Genomic DNA, 19,081 nt, shown 5'->3' on the forward strand with positions numbered 1-19,081 from the left:
CTACATGTGTCATCATACAATAGTGGTCAATCAGGCAAGATCATTTTACATTTTTTACATTCAACTCACCATGCCAGGACTATCATACAATTTGGAGACATGCACCAAGAAGGAAATACATAGGCAGAAATGTGTTTTCATAAATAGATGGTAAACAAGCAAACAAATGGTTACCTAACAACAGACATTTCCTGCTATGCAGAAGACACAGCAGAGAAGCATAAAGTCGACTGCAAGGGTCATCGCTTTCAGGAGAGGTGGAGTGTTGAATACACTGGAAGATGAAACAGTACCATTTGTCTCATTTGTATGGCTTTTATTTATTTTTTTTTTTTTTGATGACCCACGTGATGCAAGAAGCAGCTAGTCCCCAGGTGCTTCCACATTTTCTAAACTGGCCTACATTTATAAAATTTTGAACACCCCTGAAATAATTTTTTTTAAAGTTAGGACAAAATTGTCTGGATTTAAATCCAGGACCACCCACTGTAGTTTAATTACCATATTATCATCATTATTCTTATTCTTATTACTGTTGTTGTTGTTTTTATTTACAGTCAAAAAAAGCACATCATATCATATTTACATTCAAGTTTATTTTATTTACAAAGCCCAATATTAATATTAATTAATCACAATTTGTCTCAGAGGCCATTACAGCATACGACCTCTCTCTGTCCTCGGACCCTCACAGCCAAAAACATCTGAATACAAATGACAGTATTAACATAACCAAGCAAAGTGCAAGACAGAAATAAATTATGTATGACAAACAAAAAAGTGCAAGTGGTCATTCAGGAATTAAGGTACAAAGACATAGGGCCTTTCAAATTTTACAGCATTTTACATATTTTTTTGTATAGAATTTTCTCATTTATAAATGCAGGTTTTATAAGAAAAAAAAGTGAAAAAAATATTTTGCCAAAATAATTAAATTATTAATCCCAAACTCTGCTTTCTTGTCCTCCAGTTGGACATCCTTTAAATCCTTGATTTTCCTTTTTTATATTTCCTTTATAAACCTTTATAATTTAAAATCATAATATTTTTGATTATTATAAGTCAACCAATATTGAAAAAAGTGTCCTAGTTAAATGTCCTAGTTAAATTACAAGTTACAGTTACAGAAAGTACAAACATTCAAATTTAAATTACACCTTTGATGTAAGAAGTCATTACATGTAAATCTCATTTATTATTTCAAAGTGAACTGCTTAGTTTAGTTACTATTATGAGACTAAATTAGATAAATAGAAATTTTGGCAGCCCAAATTTAAGAGTGTGTCCAAGTCACTGCCTGCTTGTTATTCGAAAACAACACAACAGGAAATGAAACTGGACCCACTCTCTTGCCGCTTTTTAAAAAATTAAAATAAGTATAAAGATTAGTCTTCACGCCCCGCAGAACAATAACTACTGAATATAACGTTAAACTGAATTAAACGGTTTCTGTAGTTTTGCAGAGGCTTCAGATTCAGAAACTGCAGCCGGTGTTTCCTCCAACTTGAGTGACACAGCGGATGTGAAGCGGAAACCGAAACTGATCGTCGGTGTTTTTTACACGTTTAAAACTGGTTTTGAGCAAATTCCTTCCGCCGTTCACGAAGTCTTCTTTATCCACCACTGCAGTGAACATTTAACACCAGTCCAACACGTTAACTGCGGCAGTTTGTGCCAAATATTAGCTACAAATGTGAACTAACGTGTGTACTATGACAAATGTGCTGCGCATCTTCAGACGTTGATGACCCGCTCGATCACAGCACAGCCGTGTAGGCAGACACTGATTTCTGCGCATGCGCGGTCTAGATTTCGGGGATGGGTCTATCGATGGAATCAAGATGGCGACTCTGGCAAAAGCGCCAATATATTTACTGAAGTAGATGTCCAAAATTAACCGCGGTAGCGGGTTTTCTCAAGCCCCCGAGGGCTTCCGTGAAACATGAAGACCGGGAACATGTTTTGGAAGAGGAACTGACCGGGATTAATACCGTAACAAAGTCAGCGAGATGTGCGAGAGCTATGCCCGCTCGCTACTGCGTGTTTCGGTGGCGCAGATCTGCCAGGCTCTGGGCTGGGATGCGGTTCAGCTCACTGCGTGCGATCTGCTGTCCGATGTGCTGCATCGATATATCCAGCAGTTGGCCAGGGTCTGCCATCGGTACTCTGAGCTGTGTAAGTGCTCCCTTTAGTATCTTGATTACTTTTTAAACCCGTAAACCCGAAGTAGTCGATCACGTTGTTGTTGACTGGCTCTGGTGCTGGCGCCCCCTAGCAAAGGTTGATGTGTCAAAAAGTACAGTAGCTACATGGCTAAGTAGCTTCCATGTATTGTTGTTGTTGTGGCTATGATGCCTTGCAGCTGTGGTCACTGCATTGTGCCAGTCTATGTCACGTGCATTAGTTACATAAGTACTCCTGTCTGTGAAATGATTCACTCAGTCAGTCCTGGACCTGTTGAGCGTTACTTCTTGCTCCAGGTTGAATGTCAACATTAGTCAGGGCACCTTCTTGTATGTGCAGCACAGCCACCAACATGCTGTCAAACCTTTGTCCCAGGCTTTTATCAGCCCTCAGCTCAGTGAACAAGAGGCATGCGGAGTGTGTGCTGAGGTATAATGGCTTGTTATGATGCTGCATTTCAGATGGAAGAACAGATCCAGTCCTGGACGACGTCAGCCAGGCCTTCAGACTGCTGGGGGTGAGTCTGAGTGAACTGGAGGACTACGTCCACAACCTGGAGCCTGTGGCCTTTGCCCATCAAACGCCACTCTTTCCTGTCAGCAAAAACAACCTCCTGCAGTTTCCCCAGCCTGGAGCCAGAGATGCAGAGGAAAGGAAGGATTACATTCCAGATCACATGCCACCTCTGGTCTCCTTACAAGAAGGTCAGTGCAGATAACGGCTATATGCACATCTCTGAGTGTGGCTGTGTTCAATATTTTTTACATGTTGAGATTTTATCTGCACTTTATATAGAATATACATATTACGGTACACTCACTGGCCAATATTTGTACATCTATCTGAAACTGGACTTTATACTGTGTTCAGGATGGTTATAATGATCACTTCTTTTTATAACCACTTCATTTCTATCAATGAAGGTAGAGACACCTCTCAGCCTAACACAATACAATTCAGTAACACCATAAATTACATCAGAAGAAGAAAAATATTAACTACCATGTAGGTTTCCCTTATGAGGAATTGGCTTTGGTGTTTGGTGCATGCAGTACAATAAACCTTCAATAATATGAACAACAATAATTCTTCAAAATGATCAGTGAGTTGAGTCAAACATCTTTCTAACTGCTTTAACAAAAGCTGAACTCTATAACCATCGTGAAGGTGGAATTGTATTATACTTGGGTTTTAGTTTTGGCTAGGGTTACCTAGTAAACTGGAAACTGAGCATATGAAACCATATCTTAAGATCAGGGCAAATTAGTTTGGGTAGGCCACCATAGTAATCTGTATATGTGTCAGAACTACAGATGAAACTGTATGAAAATGTCATGACATGAATTGACCAAATTTATCACAGTTATCATAACAGAAGAAATGTGCTAAAAATAGAGCTGCAGCTAATGACTATTTTCATTGTCGATTAATGTCTTGATTCTGTTGATTATTTTTTCTGTTGATTGATTAGTTGTTTGGTCTATAAAATGTTAGAAAATGGTGAAAAATGGCGATGAGTGTTTTTGGAAGCCTGAGATGATGTCCTCAAATTTCTTGTTTGGTCCACACAACCCTAAAGATATTCAGTATATTGTCATAGAGAAGTAAAGAAACCAGAATATAATCACATTTATGACGCTGGAATTAGAGAATTTTGACTTTATTCCCTTAAAAAATGACTTAAATCAGTTACTTGATTCTCATATTAGTTGGCGATTAATTTAATAATTGACAATTAAGCAATAAATTGTTGCAGCTCTAGCTGAAAATATTCAAATATACTGATGCACACACCGAAATCACCACCACAAGTAAAATCAGTAGCAATTTGCATTTTTGTTTGCATGAACACTAAAATAATAACAATAGCCAATACCTCATGTAAACATATAAGTTGGCACCATTTTGCCATGCATCTGGGACACTGTTGCTACTTTTGGTTTATGCTGGACGGTGAGTTTTTCAAAGCTTGGTGATCAAACACAGTTTTAATGATAATTGAAATTTTAAACGGTAGTACTTACTGTAAAGAATTATAGCGCAGTTTGTTATGAAACCAGTAACTGTTAAATCCCTTAATAAATCACGTGCTGTGGTTGTGAAAATCCTTGGATGTTAAAATTGAAAACAGAGCTCAACTAATATTTTATCCCTTTCCTCTCCAGAAGAGGAGGAGGAGGAGGTCCTTGCTGACATGGGCACCTCAGCCGAAGCTATGCAGGTGGCGCTGGAAGAGGACGAGGAGGAAATGGACGAAGACGAGACGGTTAATGATGAGAACCACCCACTGAAGAGGCACCTAGACAGTCCTGACGCAGCTATGGGCATGATGCCTACCTCCAAGAGACCACGCATGTACCCTGGCCTCAGCCCAGAATGGGGGGTTGAGCCCAGGGAGCCCCTTACCTCTCTCAACCCTCAACGTGTTCCCCCAGGCATGCTGCCTTCTCATGATAGCCTTGACCCCCTGTCACCTGAAACACCTTCTGGAGCTCTGCCTTCCTTCAGACCTCAGCCAGCAGTACCAAAACACTCTGATCAAAAGGGCCTCACCACTCCAGGAAGAAAGCCTAAAGTCTCATCCCCTGGCAGACAACGGACTAAGTCCCCAAAAGGGGTCATACCGGTTCCGGTGGGTAGTAGTCCCATCCATTCTCCAAAACCGTCTAAGGAAAGGAAGAAATCCCCAGGGAGGACAAAGAGTCCTAAAAGCCCCAAGAGCCCGAAGGTGGCTTCAGCCAAAGCATCTCAAGCCCAGAGCAAGACAGATGGTGTGCACAAGCTACCGCTGTCTGCGCTGAGTGAGAGGATGGGCAAAGAGAACATCCATATGCGTCAGAACATAGAGGACAGGGAGTTGGCTGAGGGCCCCTTCAAGAAACTAGAGCCTGATCACGCAGCTATCGATGACTCCATTGATGCTGTGATTGCCAGAGCATGTGCTGAACGGGAGCCTGATCCTTTTGCTTTCTCTTCGGGCTCTGATTCAGACAGTAATGGATTCTCCAGCCCGAGGAGGCTGACCATCATGGAACCGTCTATACCTAAGCTCCCGACAGGGGCCAGCATCTCTATAAAAGACACGTCAACGCCACTTCACCTACAGACACACACAAGCCTTGGAAATTGGACTATGGATGATTCAATCAATGAGGTGATCCGAAAGGTCAACCAAGGGGGTCCATCCGCACCCCTGCCAAACCTAGGAGATTATGTCTCATCAGGATCAGCCTCACCACCTACTCCTGAACCTCTACTCAAGGTGTTTGAGGAGAAGAACAAGATTGTGTCATCAGTAGAGGTCAAGAAAAAACTGAAGAAGGAGCTTAAAACTAAAATGAAAAAGAAGGAGAAAGACAAGCCGAAAGACAAAGACCGTGAAAAGGATAAGGGCAAGCTGAAAGAGAAGAACAAGGATAAGAACAAGGATAAAAACAAGGACTTTACCAAGGATGGCAAGATGCCCTGGAAGGAGTTTGGACTGAAAGATGATGAGCACTTCCCTCAGCGAGACTTTACTCTGCCTGAGGGCTCCATCAAGATAAAAAACAGAGACGGAGATGGCCCTAAGAAGGAGAAGGAGAAACACAAAGACAAGAAGAAGGATAAAGAAAAAAGCAAAAAGGACAAAGATAAGAGGGACAAAGGTAAAGACCGGAACAAAGAGGACAGGCAGAAACAATCTGCGTTAGCCCCCTTCGCTCTGGGTGAAATCCCGCCACTGTTCAGCCCCTCCGCCTGCCTGCGCATCCCCTCCATGCTCCCTCCTTTGGCCCCCATCCTCCAGGATAAGGACGTAAAGACCAAGGAGAAGGACAAGAAGAAAGACAAGAAGGAGAAGAAGAAAAAGAAAGACAAGGAGAAGGACAAGGAGCGTGAGAAGGCCAAAGAAAAGGAGAGGGAGAAAGAGGAGAAGAGGAAAGAGAAGGAGAGGGAAAAGGAAAAACGAGAAAAGGAGAAGGAGAAAGAAAAAGAGAGGATTCGACTGGAGAAGGTAACTTTTATTTTGTTTGGTGTGTCATTATGTGTCCGTTTTAGAGTGTAACTGATATTTAACTTAAAGTCCTTCCTGTCCTCTAGGTGAAAGTGGACACTCCAGCAGCTCTGCCATCTCCAGTCATCCCCAGATTGACGCTCAGGGTGGGAGCAGGCCAGGACAAAATGTAAGCACTGAATGAAAGTTTATTATTTCTGGTAATATTTCTCTTTGCATGTTACAAGAAATCCTCTTTTTAATCCTCTATTTAAAGGGCCAGTGTGTAATATTTGGCATGGTTTATTGTCAGTCTGAATCTGAATCTGAATATTCTACCCATTAATATGTTTATACAAGTGTATGATTGCTATAAAATAAAATTCGTTTGGTTTTCGTAGCCTTATAATTATGCTTTTACATATATATACAGTACAGGCCAAAAGTTTGGACACACCTTCTCATTCAATGCGTTTTCTTTATTTTCATGACTATTTACATTGTAGATTCTCACTGAAGGCATCAAAACTATGAATGAACACGTGTGGAGTTATGTACTTAACAAAAAAAGGTGAAATAACTGAAAACATGTTTTATATTCTAGTTTCTTCAAAATAGCCACCCTTTGCTCTGATTACTGCTTTGCACACTCTTGGCATTCTCTCCATGAGCTTCAAGAGGTAGTCACCTGAAATGGTTTTCCAACAGTCTTGAAGGAGTTCCCAGAGGTGTTTAGCACTTGTTGGCCCCTTTGCCTTCACTCTGCGGTCCAGCTCACCCCAAACCATCTCGATTGGGTTCAGGTCCAGTGACTGTGGAGGCCAGGTCATCTGCCGCAGCACTCCATCACTCTCCTTCTTGGTCAAATAGCCCTTACACAGCCTGGAGGTGTGTTTGGGGTCATTGTCCTGTTGAAAAATAAATGATCGTCCAACTAAACGCAAACCGGATGGGATGGCATGTCGCTGCAGGATGCTGTGGTAGCCATGCTGGTTCAGTGTGCCTTCAATTTTGAATAAATCCCCAACAGTGTCACCAGCAAAACACCCCCACACCATCACACCTCCTCCTCCATGCTTCACAGTGGGAACCAGGCATGTGGAATCCATCCGTTCACCTTTTCTGCGTCTCACAAAGACACGGCGGTTGGAACCAAAGATCTCAAGTTTGGACTCATCAGACCAAAGCACAGATTTCCACTGGTCTAATGTCCATTCCTTGTGTTTCTTGGCCCAAACAAATCTCCTCTGCTTGTTGCCTCTCCTTAGCAGTGGTTTCCTAGCAGCTATTTGACCATGAAGGCCTGATTCGCGCAGTCTCCTCTTAACAGTTGTTCTAGAGATGGGTCTGCTGCTAGAACTCTGTGTGGCATTCATCTGGTCTCTGATCTGAGCTGCTGTTAACTTGCGATTTCTGAGGCTGGTGACTCGGATGAACTTATCCTCAGAAGCAGAGGTGACTCTTGGTCTTCCTTTCCTGGGTCGGTCCTCATGTGTGCCAGTTTCGTTGTAGCGCTTGATGGTTTTTGCGACTCCACTTGGGGACACATTTAAAGTTTTTGCAATTTTCCGGACTGACTGACCTTCATTTCTTAAAGTAATGATGGCCACTCGTTTTTCTTTAGTTAGCTGATTGGTTCTTGCCATAATATGAATTTTAACAGTTGTCCAATAGGGCTGTCAGCTGTGTATTAACCTGACTTCTGCACAACACAACTGATGGTCCCAACCTCATTGATAAAGCAAGAAATTCCACTAATCAACCCTGATAAGGCACACCTGTGAAGTGGAAACCATTTCAGGTGACTACCTTTTGAAGCTCATGGAGAGAATGCCAAGAGTGTGCAAAGCAGTAATCAGAGCAAAGGGTGGCTATTTTGAAGAAACTAGAATATAAAACATGTTTTCAGTTATTTCACCTTTTTTTGTTAAGTACATAACTCCACATGTGTTCATTCATAGTTTTGATGCCTTCAGTGAGAATCTACAATGTAAATAGTCATGAAAATAAAGAAAACGCATTGAATGAGAAGGTGTGTCCAAACTTTTGGCCTGTACTGTGTATATATATATATATATATATATATAGCAAGGGCCTTGCTTTAGAGAGGTCGCCATTTTGCGCCGTATGTATGTACGGCAGACCGAGTGGACAATCCAGCCAGCCAGAGAACGCGTTTCACGTGCATAAATGAACCAACGAAGACACCGGAAGGAAGGAAGAAGGAGGAGGAAACAGCACAGAGTGTTAGTAGTTCGTCAATAGAGAGTAGTGAAAAGTTTTTTTAGTTATAAAGTTTGCGAATGGACCACACTTACCACGCAACAGGAGAGAATGAACCCGAACCGTCATCTGCGAGGAAAAGAAGACGCAACTTCACTCCTTGTGATGCACTCTCTGCGGCACTTTTCCTCCTGGTGATATATCTCCCCAACAATGGCAGCAGTAGCACCGAATCCCATTCTGTGCATTCAGCCTCTCTTCTCGCCCGCTCAGCATGAAACACATGGAGTTCCTCATCTGTATGCTCCGGCTCAAACAGGTATGGCTCTGGGTCTGTGTCCGCTACAAGAAACTCTTCAAAATCGCGTTCAAAGTCGTCCATTGCAGCTACTATAGTCCGGAGATATTGCTAGGCTAAATAAACAGCTGAGCTCTGTTTACCGGCTACGCTGTCAGTCAGTGTGCGGGCTGGAGATTGGCAGAGCAGAGAGGGGAGGGGGGTCCCCACTCGGTATGGTAAACGAGTATGTGTGTAAAGTTATGAAGTGTGTCTGTTATGCTAGAAGAGTCAGAGTTTGGGACGGAGTCTTTTACCCCCTGGAGTGTTACCAGAGTATCTGGAGTGCTCAAATAAACGGGCCTTTTTCCCGAACGCTCCTCTGGTCTCCTGCTCGTGAGGGATTCATTACAATATCATAACATGGTTTAGATTTCTAAATAAACATTCACCTCCTCGCTAGATAGACCTACTCCTGAAAAAGTCGTGCGCAAGGCTTTTTGTTCCTACGAGGCCACCGTCATTTACCCGACGGGAGGGGTGAGCGAGTGAGCCCTGCAATCTAGAATTTGACCACTGATGTCACTGTTTTCAACCCATTTTACACACTGGCCCTTTAAAGAAAAAAAAAAACATGAAGAAATGTGAAGAACATGTGAAGTAGCATTATATTTTTATATTTTTTATTATTATCGCTAGTATCACAGCAGTTTAGTAAACAATACATAAAGCTTTTATCAAATGCCTGTTCAGATTCAGTGTTGTTTACTTATTTTTGATTTTAAAAAAGTCCCTGATTTAAGTTTAAAGTGTTACTAATTGTAGATTATTTAATTAGGCAAAGTTCTTAACATCTGAAAAAGTTTGGCGTCTTCTGTTACATGGAAAAGGGGATTCTGTAGGACAGGGTATGTTTGTGTTACTTATTGAGTATTTTAAAAAGTATGTTGAGGTATCTATGTCATAACTAAAACACACATATAAATAAGTTAAAATAGACATCACGTAGTTTAAAAAATGTTCAAAATCTAGCTAGAGTTCTTTATTATCATATACAAAACAGTTATAGAGAAGCAGACATTGGTGATCTTGGATCTCAGGCTCCCTCTAACAATTAAAATTGAATAAATGTTAATTAAATGTATAAAAAGAGAGAATCCAAAATAGAAAATAGCGCAAGTTAAAAATATAAGGATAAAATAAATTTAAAAAAAATAATTAATTTTGGTCTGCAGATAGAAATAAGAACAGCATGTATTAATCTACAAATTCATGTAAATAAAGTCACAGCCTCTCACAGAAAATGGCAGATACTTAAATAGTACAGTGCAAAACATTACAATAAAGTAATTTAACATAACTTAGACACTTCTGGGCCCGAAAAAGGTGTAGGCTGAAACTACAGCTTCTATCACCTACCTTTTAAACAACACATCAAATTCAGCAATGAATGACAAAATATAAACATAAATAAAACATACTATAAATGAAATTAATAATATTATTAAATAATACTCTCATATTAAATAAAAACATACATTTGTGGTAGGTGGTAATTGCAATGAATATACTGAATGTAAACAGGAACGTAGTAGATGTATATGCATAATGAGAAGCATAAATATATATATCTATGTATAATTACAGAGGTAGGGCTGGGCAACATTTAAAAAATTACGGTACCAGTACCCTTAAAAGTGATACTAGTTTACTGATACCAGTAGAGTATGTCATTTTATACCTTTTTTTTTTTGTACTCCATTTGATACCCCTCATGTGAATGGAAGCATTCACTTGCATAAAATGCCACCACTGCCCAAATGCAGGTATTGTTTGACTGGAGAAGTTTAAATACTACTTAGTACTGGATTATTTTGGTCAATACCTTAAAGGTATGGAGTACAGATACCCAGCCCTATACAGAGGTGTAAACAACTTGTGAAACAGTAAGTGAAAGTATATAAATAGTAAAGATTCAAAACGTGTTGAGCATGTTCGGAGAATATTATCGCTACATATTTCATTCACTTGGTTTTTGAAATTTTGATGATGGCTCATATTCTTTAAATTATATAGCTTACATCGAGATATTCAAGTCTCCTATTTGTATTAACTTGTTTCTGTCTCTGTCCGCCACCAGTGTCATCAGCAAGGTGGTTCCAAATTCAGAGCCCAAGACGCCGGCACCCAAGACCCCCGCTGCCAAGTCTGGACCTGGGAATCGCCCTCGGACGCCCCCTCCGCCCCCGATGCTCACCCCAGTCGTCCCCACTCTGCCCCCACCTCCGTCTCCGCTTCCACCGGCTCCTGCCCCATCATCGCTGCTCCCCACCGTCCCGATGCTCTCTCCCGCCGCATCCTTCAAAACACCGGTCCGCAGCGTAGTAACTGAGACTGTCAGTACATACGTGGTGAGAGCTCGTACTCTAGACTGCTCTTTATTTACTGGTGCACATGATAACAGTATTTTCATATAGAGTGGTTCATATTTAAGAGTTGGATGTTTTTATTTTAGATCCGAGATGAATGGGGAAACCAGATCTGGATTTGTCCTGGATGCAACAAACCTGATGATGGCAGCCCCATGATAGGATGTGATGACTGTGATGATTGGTATCATTGGTAAGAGACTTAATTCTTTTTTCTTTTCTGGCCCAATAACTCACTTTGTACTGTGTTAGTTTTTATATAAGATAATAGTTTTGCATAGTTAACAGTTAAGTTTTAATTGTTACCATGAACTACAGCTTTAATTCACAGATTTTTGTGCTTGTTTTGGGATTTTAATGCTACACAAAGTTCATGGTTTGATACATATTCGGTACAGCAGTTAAAACAAAAGCACTTGTTTTAAAAAGTACCAAAATGATTGCTTATTGGCCATTGAAAGACTCAAGCCCTGTAATAGAACCATTCGAGTGATGGTGTCGCCACCAGTTTAGCTTGTTTGGTTGTTTTCAGAGAGGTAATGTCACCAAACGTCAAGTCACTAGGTCACCACACAGCTTTGTTTCCCTTCCACTATTTGTCCAGTGTCATTTTATCTGACTGGGGGACCATAATGCTTCCAAATGATAGATCTAAATGACATCTTCAAGCTCTGGTCTCTCATTTGTCATTTGTAATCTTTAATTATCCCACTGCCAAAGATGTATGGATATAACTGTCTCTCTAGAAATGTTCCACACTCGCTAAATGTAATAAATAAGGGCATAAAAATGCCAAACAAAGAAGTACTGCATGAAGCATCCTTATATTTTTTGGAATACCTGTAGTTGAATATGACAGCTTTTCCATGGTCAGGCACCATGACAGGCTCTTCACACATTGATAAACAGCTGATGCTTCAGGTTTTTCCGATTTAAGAATAACTTAAGCTTATTTGACAGTAATTATTTCGTTAACTGGGCCTATCCTGAACTGAAGAAAGTCTCAAATTGAAATTAAACGCACAGTATGTAATTTCGGCCACTTTGGGTTTCTCAATCAAAACAATAACATAGGACAGATTTTGACGATGTCATGAAGTAGCATCACAGGAGTTTTTTGTCTTCATTGTCAAATAACCAATAATGCAGATGCAAATCATGCTCTTAGATGAGTAAATGTATTAAAGTTTTAATCACGTTAAGTTTAGTCAGGTTATGTAATTTCATTCCAGTGAAATAGCTGATAATAACATTAGCTTACGTAACGTTTACTTTCTAACTTACCATAATATAAGTTGACTACCCTAACAGCTACTGTAGCTAACCTTATTTAGGGAATTCAGTCAAGGGGTAGCCCTGCGCCCTCATCTGTGGTCTAAACAGTCATGCTAAAAATACCGTTATGAGCGTGTTGAATGGATATAAGATCACCATACCCATTAGCTTGGCAGCTGACATGAACTACTTGTCGTAGTAGCACATTATCATAGGCTGCATCGATATTGAAATAGCCTTTCATGTCAATAAATTAGGTCTCTGCTGGATAACTGTGTTGCAAAATGGCATGCAGTTAAAAAAATAATAATAATATTGTGTGGCAAAAATGCATTAGTGAGCAAAATTTAGTGACACCATATGATTTACGATGACATATCATCTGGTGTTTCCCTGGAAGTTAGAGTAAGTAGAGGGGTTAAATGGGATGTGATGCCATTGACAGGTGACCAGATAAATGCACTGTTACTTGGAAAAAAATTACAGATTTGTCTGAGTTTGAATGTTCAAAGGCAAATACACAACTTAAAGTATATAAAACAGGTCTAATCGGTTTTAACATTTTAATGCAAAAATGTACCTTTAATGTCCTTTACCGTTCTGGACTAAGACATGTGGTGTTAGACGTCCATCCATTTTCATCCGCTTATCCGAAACCGAGTTGTGGAGGCAGCAGGCTGAGCGAAGTACCTCAGATGTCCCTCTCCCCAGTGACACTTTCCAGCTTCTTTTGGGGTATTTTAAGGCGTTCCCAGGCCAGATGAGATATGTAATCCCTCCAGCGTGTTCTGGGTCTGCCTCGGGGCCTCCTAACGGTTGGATGTGCCCTGAACACCATTAACCAGAGGCGTTCAGGAGGCATCTTGATGAGATGCCCAAACCACCTCAAGTAACCCCTTTCGACTCGAAGGAGCAGCAGCTCTACTCCAACCTCCCCTCTGATGTCTGAGCTCCTTACCCTTTCTCTAAGGTTCAGCCCAGCCACCCCACGAAGGAAACTCATTTCGGCCACTTGTATCCGTGATCTCATTCTTTCAGTCACTACCCAGACCTCATGACCATAGGTGAGGGTTGGGACATTGTTGGACCGGTAAATCAAAAGCTTCACCTTCTAACTCAGCTCCCTCTTCACCACGACAGTCCAGCACAGTGTCCTCATCGCTGCAGGCGCCGTGTCAAACCACCTATCTATCTTGTGGTGTTAAAAACCTCAGTAGAAATGTAAAAACAGCTGCATCCTCTGCATCCTTTCACTAACCTGAACCCTCCTCTTCTTCTCTTGTGTGCTCAGGCCTTGTGTCGGGATCCTCACGGCCCCTCCGGAGGACCAGCAGTGGTTCTGTGTTAAATGTTCCAGCAAGAAGAAGGACAAAAAACACAAGAAACGGAAACACAAACTGCATTGAGACTATGCAAAAAGCACATATTTTGGACTTTTTTTGGACTTGAAGCCATCACTGAACACTCGTGGCACTGCTGTAACATAATAATAAAAAAAAAAAGAAAGTTTAAAACTGTGGCTGAAACTAACATCCGATGATTTTTTTTAAATGACGTCAGCCATGATGCATTGTGAGTTGGTATGAAAAAAAAAGGCTTTAACCAGCACATATCCAGCCTTAGTTCTCACATGAGCTCTGTGGTTTTCCCCTTTTCACCTGTAAATCGTTTGCTTGTTGTTTTGGATGTCCAGTCGAAGGAGATCATGACAGTTATGTTTGTATAAGGAGGCTTTGACAGTTTGTCTCAGACGAGCTCAACAAAGCAGAGAACCAGGGATCAACAAACATCCATCTTCTTTATTTCTGTTTCCCAACCAACAAGTCAAACCCCTCCCCTGGTTTTCTGCAGTATCATTGAAATGTCATGTATATAAGGATGACGGCATCAGGTGTGTATAAATGTGTCAATACCAACTTCCAAGCCAAGTGCATTTTCTTCTTAGAATTCTGACTTGTTAAAAATCCATTTTCAGATATTGGTTTTTAACTCGAATGATTTTCTGTAATTTCTGTACATTTTTTAAATTTAAAGTTTGTATTTTTATTTTTTTCTTCACATGGATTTGTCCTGGAGTTAATACTGTAGCTGTGCTTGTAATGTAATTCATTTCGCTGATATTTCAATATTAAAGATGAACGGTCTGTGTACTCACAGACTTTACGACGTAAATCTCATTACCATCACAACTGTACCTGTAATTTTCTGTCACCCCCTCTTCTGTGCATCCTTATTTAATTTTTAACCTGGACAGACTTCTCTAAAAGAAACCAATTTCCAGTAGCTGATTGTTTGCATTTGCTTGACAAATAGAAAAGATTGGAAATATTTTAACAAACCGAGTTTCAGATGAATTTTTGTTCTCGCTCATTTCACTCCTGATGACAAAACAATTTGTCTTCGCACTGTGCAGCTGGTTGCAGATCAAATCCAGGATCCTCCCTTGCAGCAGTCTGTGCAATGCATTAGCCTAGATTTGGGGCTATTCTGCTGAGTTGTCATCCTGCATTTCACCTACATGAGATATGTGGGAGAGCTCTTGGCAGTCACGTTGCACCGGGTGGCATTTTTTTAAGAGATCGATTGTGGAAAGCGAGGAGCTGTTTTTTTTCGTCTCTTTCAGTGTCTGACAGTGTCTCCTGTGCCGTTTGCTGCAAAGTTGTTTTTGCTTTTCCCTCCATGACCACACGGTGTCATTCTTCAAGCACACACCCTATAGCACGCCGCTCAGTCATGACATGTACAGACACCACAGCAGGCTCACACAAAAATGTAGGAAATAAGAATGTAAGAAATGTGACTGGTGTCTCCAGTTGATGCATGTGGAATCCATATCTCGTACGTAGAACCAGCGCCACAAGTGCCATCCTTCACGACAGTATCTATAGATGACTGAGACTACAAATAGGATTTACAGTCCCTCAGCAGCTATTTGGACCTAGATCTCTATAGAACTGAATGTGAGGTCGTAAAGCGTGTCTCCCCAGTTATGAGTGGACTATCATTTTTATGAGTTTTGCACGTCTGATCCAACTTTTTATATTCTTTGAAATCATATGCTCCGTGAACGGTTTGCAACTGTATATCTATAGCGGACAGTTTTATTACCAGTCAAGCTTGACTTTACATACTGAACACTGAAAGGTCTAGATGTTTATCAGAGTCTCTTCTATTTATTTCTGGGAACAATCAGCAGACCGGTGCTGGCTCGACCTGAGAAGTCTACGTGGTTGATGCTATAGCACATCAGAAGGTTATCTTGGTGCAAAACCTTTAAATGATTTATGAACAGTTGCGGTATAGAGTCAGTTGTGTGACAGAGTGGTGTGATGTGCAGAGGAGCATTGTTCTGAATGAGCTGCCAGAGAGCTAAAGCCCATTAAAGTCGTTCTACCTACTAAAGGTAAAAGCATGGATTAGTTTAATTCAGTCTTGTTGAAACATTACTCTCCAACTCTGCTATATATAAGGCAGATTTTTGTGTCTTGATTGCTTTTAAAAACTTAAATCATGACCACACTCAGTCTTTCTACTGTGGCTCAAAAGAAAAAAATCAGTTTTATCCTCATTTAATTGCAGACAATTGTGGCAGACCTGATCACTGACTTATTTCATGTGTGCAGTCACAGACAAGTTGTACTTAAGTAATAAACAGGATTAAACCGCAGGCCCTCAGATCAGGTACAAATGCTTAGTTTCATTTATACCTCCTTTAATTTCCTTTTTGTCAAAATGAGTTTAACTCTTCTGCACGAAAGAAACCTTCCACTGATCCTAATCTTTTCTTTTTGGTTTATACTTGCACTCACCTTTTGGCAAAATGTAGATTAACCTAACTCGCACTAACCTACCATATTCCCAGTTGTTGCAGATCCTCCTATAGGCAACGTAGGCCACAACCTGGAGAGAGTATGAAGGCTCTGACAAACCAAGCTGACGGATGGCTGTCAGTGAGTGGCTTTGCGGTGTGCCCCACACAATTGGCCCTTGTCAGCTTTTTTTCCATCTGATTCAGCCTGTTGAATAGATGTCGGAACCTGTCAGTGAATGAAATCACAAATCTGATTGGCAGTTCCACACACTGCACCAGAAGAGAAACTGAAGTGAGGAACGTAAACAAACAGCAAAGTCAAGATGGTGAGACCAAAACAACCTTGTAACATGAGGTGAGATTATTTTTTTTTTAGCCAAAAGGCTCTGTAGCAGAAACATTTCATGATGGTTTGTGTTTTTGCTCTGTTCTTTCAACAGATAATGTGCTAACTGGCTAACTAGTACCCTGACGGTCTTCTGGTTTCTCTTTTTGAATGACGATTACAGACTACCACCATCTACTGATGTAGAGAGTTAACTCCTCTCATGCAGGCGCAGAAGGTAAGTGCCGGTTGGCCGTTAGGTGTAGTCTTTGCAGTGTGTTCATGTGCAACTTCTTGGCCAAGACACATGTGCCGATGCAACACTAGTTCTTTGATCTCAGTTTGGCGCGTCTGGGCCTTTAGAATAAGAGAAAATAAGCAGGCAGAATCCATTCTGGGCTGCAGTTCAAAAGCAAGGAGATGAAAACTCCAGATTTGCAGATATTTAATTCTCTCAATGTTAGTTATAAAGTATTAGTTTGTTAGTGAAGTTGTTTATTTGTGTTGATGTCTTATTAGCTCCTGTTCCTGATAGTGATAACAAGATGGAGGGGGATTGCCTGCTTGGGGCATCAAATGTGCTAGGTACAGCACTGCATATTCCGACAATAAACCTACCTACATGTACTCAGTACTACATACCTTTATAATTACCTGCAATGCTTGAATAAGAAAAGGATGATTTGTCCAAAAATCTATCAAAACTTGGTTAAAAAATGTCTTGTCTGAAAGGTCCAGTGTGTCGGATGTGGTGGCATTTACTGGTGAGGTTGCAGATTGCCACCTACTTAAACTTATCCTGTATGTAGGAGAACTACGGTGGCCTGCATGAAAGTGTGAATGGCCCTATCTAAAGCCAATGTTTTATTTGTCTGTTCCATGCTACTGCAGAAACAACATGGCAGACTACATGGAAGAGGACCTGATATATATGGCTCATTCTATGATAACGAAAACACAAGGACTCTTATTTTCAGGTGATTATAAATGAATGAAAACGTAGTTATGAAAATTATATTTCATTTCTGACGATAGGTGCCCCTAGATTTTGCACACTGGACCTTAAAAAGCATTAGCTGTATGTGTCTGATACCTGCAGACACCCTGTCAGATACCTTAATTAAACATGAATGCTTCATTTATCTGTAGTTGGACAGCACACCGGACTCATTCACTTATTGAACTTGTGAACTGTTCCTTTTACTTACTCGCCTCTCTCTCTCTTTGAGTGTGTTCCTGCCATAAATGGCTCTGATGGAAATCTACTCAGTGTCTTCCGATAACAGTGAATCAAAGAGGAAGTGGAAAAAGTGATGTGTGGCCGAAGTAAAAGGGGAAGTAAAATGACTTCTGCCCATGCAAAACAAGCTGACATTTCAATGTGGTGTTGCTTTTTATCATACGAGACGCATCCACTCATGCAAGCCCACACGAACAGTCATTTCACACAGAGTCAGAAATAGAGTATATTAATAAATAAATGCGTGATGCAGCACTTCCGTGATGAATTGTTTGCAGATAAGTGAAGTTTTAACCCAAAGGTTATTGTTGAGAGGCCGATGAGACTTTGTGCAAATTAAAATGTCAAGCAGGTCATAGATAGCTGCTTCCTCTAATGCTAAAATGCTAACTGCACTCACTGTCTCTCTCCCTCTTCAATCACACATGCTGGTGTCAGGTCTCGTACAGTCGGAGCTTGTTGCTAGCATCTGTTGGATCATAAATTTTGCTGCCCAGTGCCAGCAAAGATAGAGCTCTGCCACGTCTGACATAAAGAGGATAAAGTCTTTATTTCTTATAAGGTAAAGAATGTTTCCACCTTGTTCAGATGCATCTACTCTGCCTCAAAAACAGTTTTAATTCTGATGTAATGCAGAATATGAATTTAACTTCTTCAATGTCAAAACTCACGTTGTGCAGCGCTGTGCATTAGTGCAGAACACAATGTGCATCCGTTCGGAACAGTTTCAGTTTTAATCCACATAAACACAGACGGTATTTGTTTGTGCAATCAGTCCCAAGAGAACCCACAAGTGGTAAAAAGGGAAAGCTAATGGCTGCTTTCACTCATCAGGAGGCCACCTGCAGCGCCATAAACATGTGTTGCTATTTGACTTATTATATGACATGCATGGATGCGTTATTTCTTCATGCACTGAGACCTGCTAACAACACCTTTCTCTTCACTGTGGACTTAAACAGGATGTGGTTGTTTTCTCGCAGCAATGCATCTTTGCTGCTGCAGCTTTCACAAGCTACACATGCGTTCTACGCAGCATTCACGTGCCATTTTGTGGTGTATTATTTTACCTCTGCAACCTCTTTAGAATGAGGGTTAAGCTGGAGAGCATGCGTGCACACTGTATGATCATACTGAGCATTTTTTTTTATGCTCTTACATGTTGTTAGATCAGAGCTCTCTGAGATTCTGTGCTCAACATGATGCCCGTAGCACTGACAGTCATACTAAGCAGCAACACATCATAAAGAGCTGGGTTTCAACATCAGTGTTTAAAATATTCATGTCAGCAGAAAAGAGCAGCGGCTGAAATGAAGAGGGGTTTTTGTGCCGTGATGATCAGAG

General features: G+C 40.9%; 1 protein-coding gene across 2 annotated transcripts; it reads left to right on the forward strand.

Moving 5' to 3' along the window:
- The first annotated feature begins 1,804 nt into the window (after positions 1–1,804).
- On the forward strand, positions 1,805–14,538 carry taf3 (TAF3 RNA polymerase II, TATA box binding protein (TBP)-associated facto). 2 transcript variants are annotated; one of them, XM_033635583.2, is made up of 7 exons: positions 1,805–2,175; positions 2,646–2,888; positions 4,350–6,178; positions 6,265–6,347; positions 10,798–11,068; positions 11,173–11,279; positions 13,653–14,538. In XM_033635583.2, the coding sequence occupies exons 1-7, from the start codon at positions 2,010–2,012 to the stop codon at positions 13,765–13,767; spliced, it is 2,814 nt and encodes a 937-aa protein (XP_033491474.1). In that variant the 5' UTR covers positions 1,805–2,009; the 3' UTR covers positions 13,768–14,538. The 2 variants fall into 2 exon arrangements, with proteins under 2 accessions (XP_033491474.1, XP_033491475.1); XM_033635584.2 differs by having other exon boundaries at positions 10,798–11,053.
- The last annotated feature ends 4,543 nt before the right edge of the window (positions 14,539–19,081 follow it).

This window comes from Epinephelus lanceolatus, chromosome 5, assembly GCF_041903045.1.
Source record: "Epinephelus lanceolatus isolate andai-2023 chromosome 5, ASM4190304v1, whole genome shotgun sequence".
Taxonomy (NCBI): Eukaryota; Metazoa; Chordata; class Actinopteri; order Perciformes; family Serranidae; genus Epinephelus; species Epinephelus lanceolatus.

Bases quoted from the DNA above. Each gene is read 5' to 3' on its own strand.
- taf3 (XM_033635583.2), top strand. From the start codon at position 2,010: ATGTGCGAGAGCTATGCCCGCTCGCTACTGCGTGTTTCGGTGGCGCAG. The intron at 2,176-2,645 runs GTAAGTGCTCCC...GCTGCATTTCAG, and splicing joins CCATCGGTACTCTGAGCTGT to ATGGAAGAACAGATCCAGTC. The intron at 2,889-4,349 runs GTCAGTGCAGAT...TTTCCTCTCCAG, and splicing joins TCTGGTCTCCTTACAAGAAG to AAGAGGAGGAGGAGGAGGTC.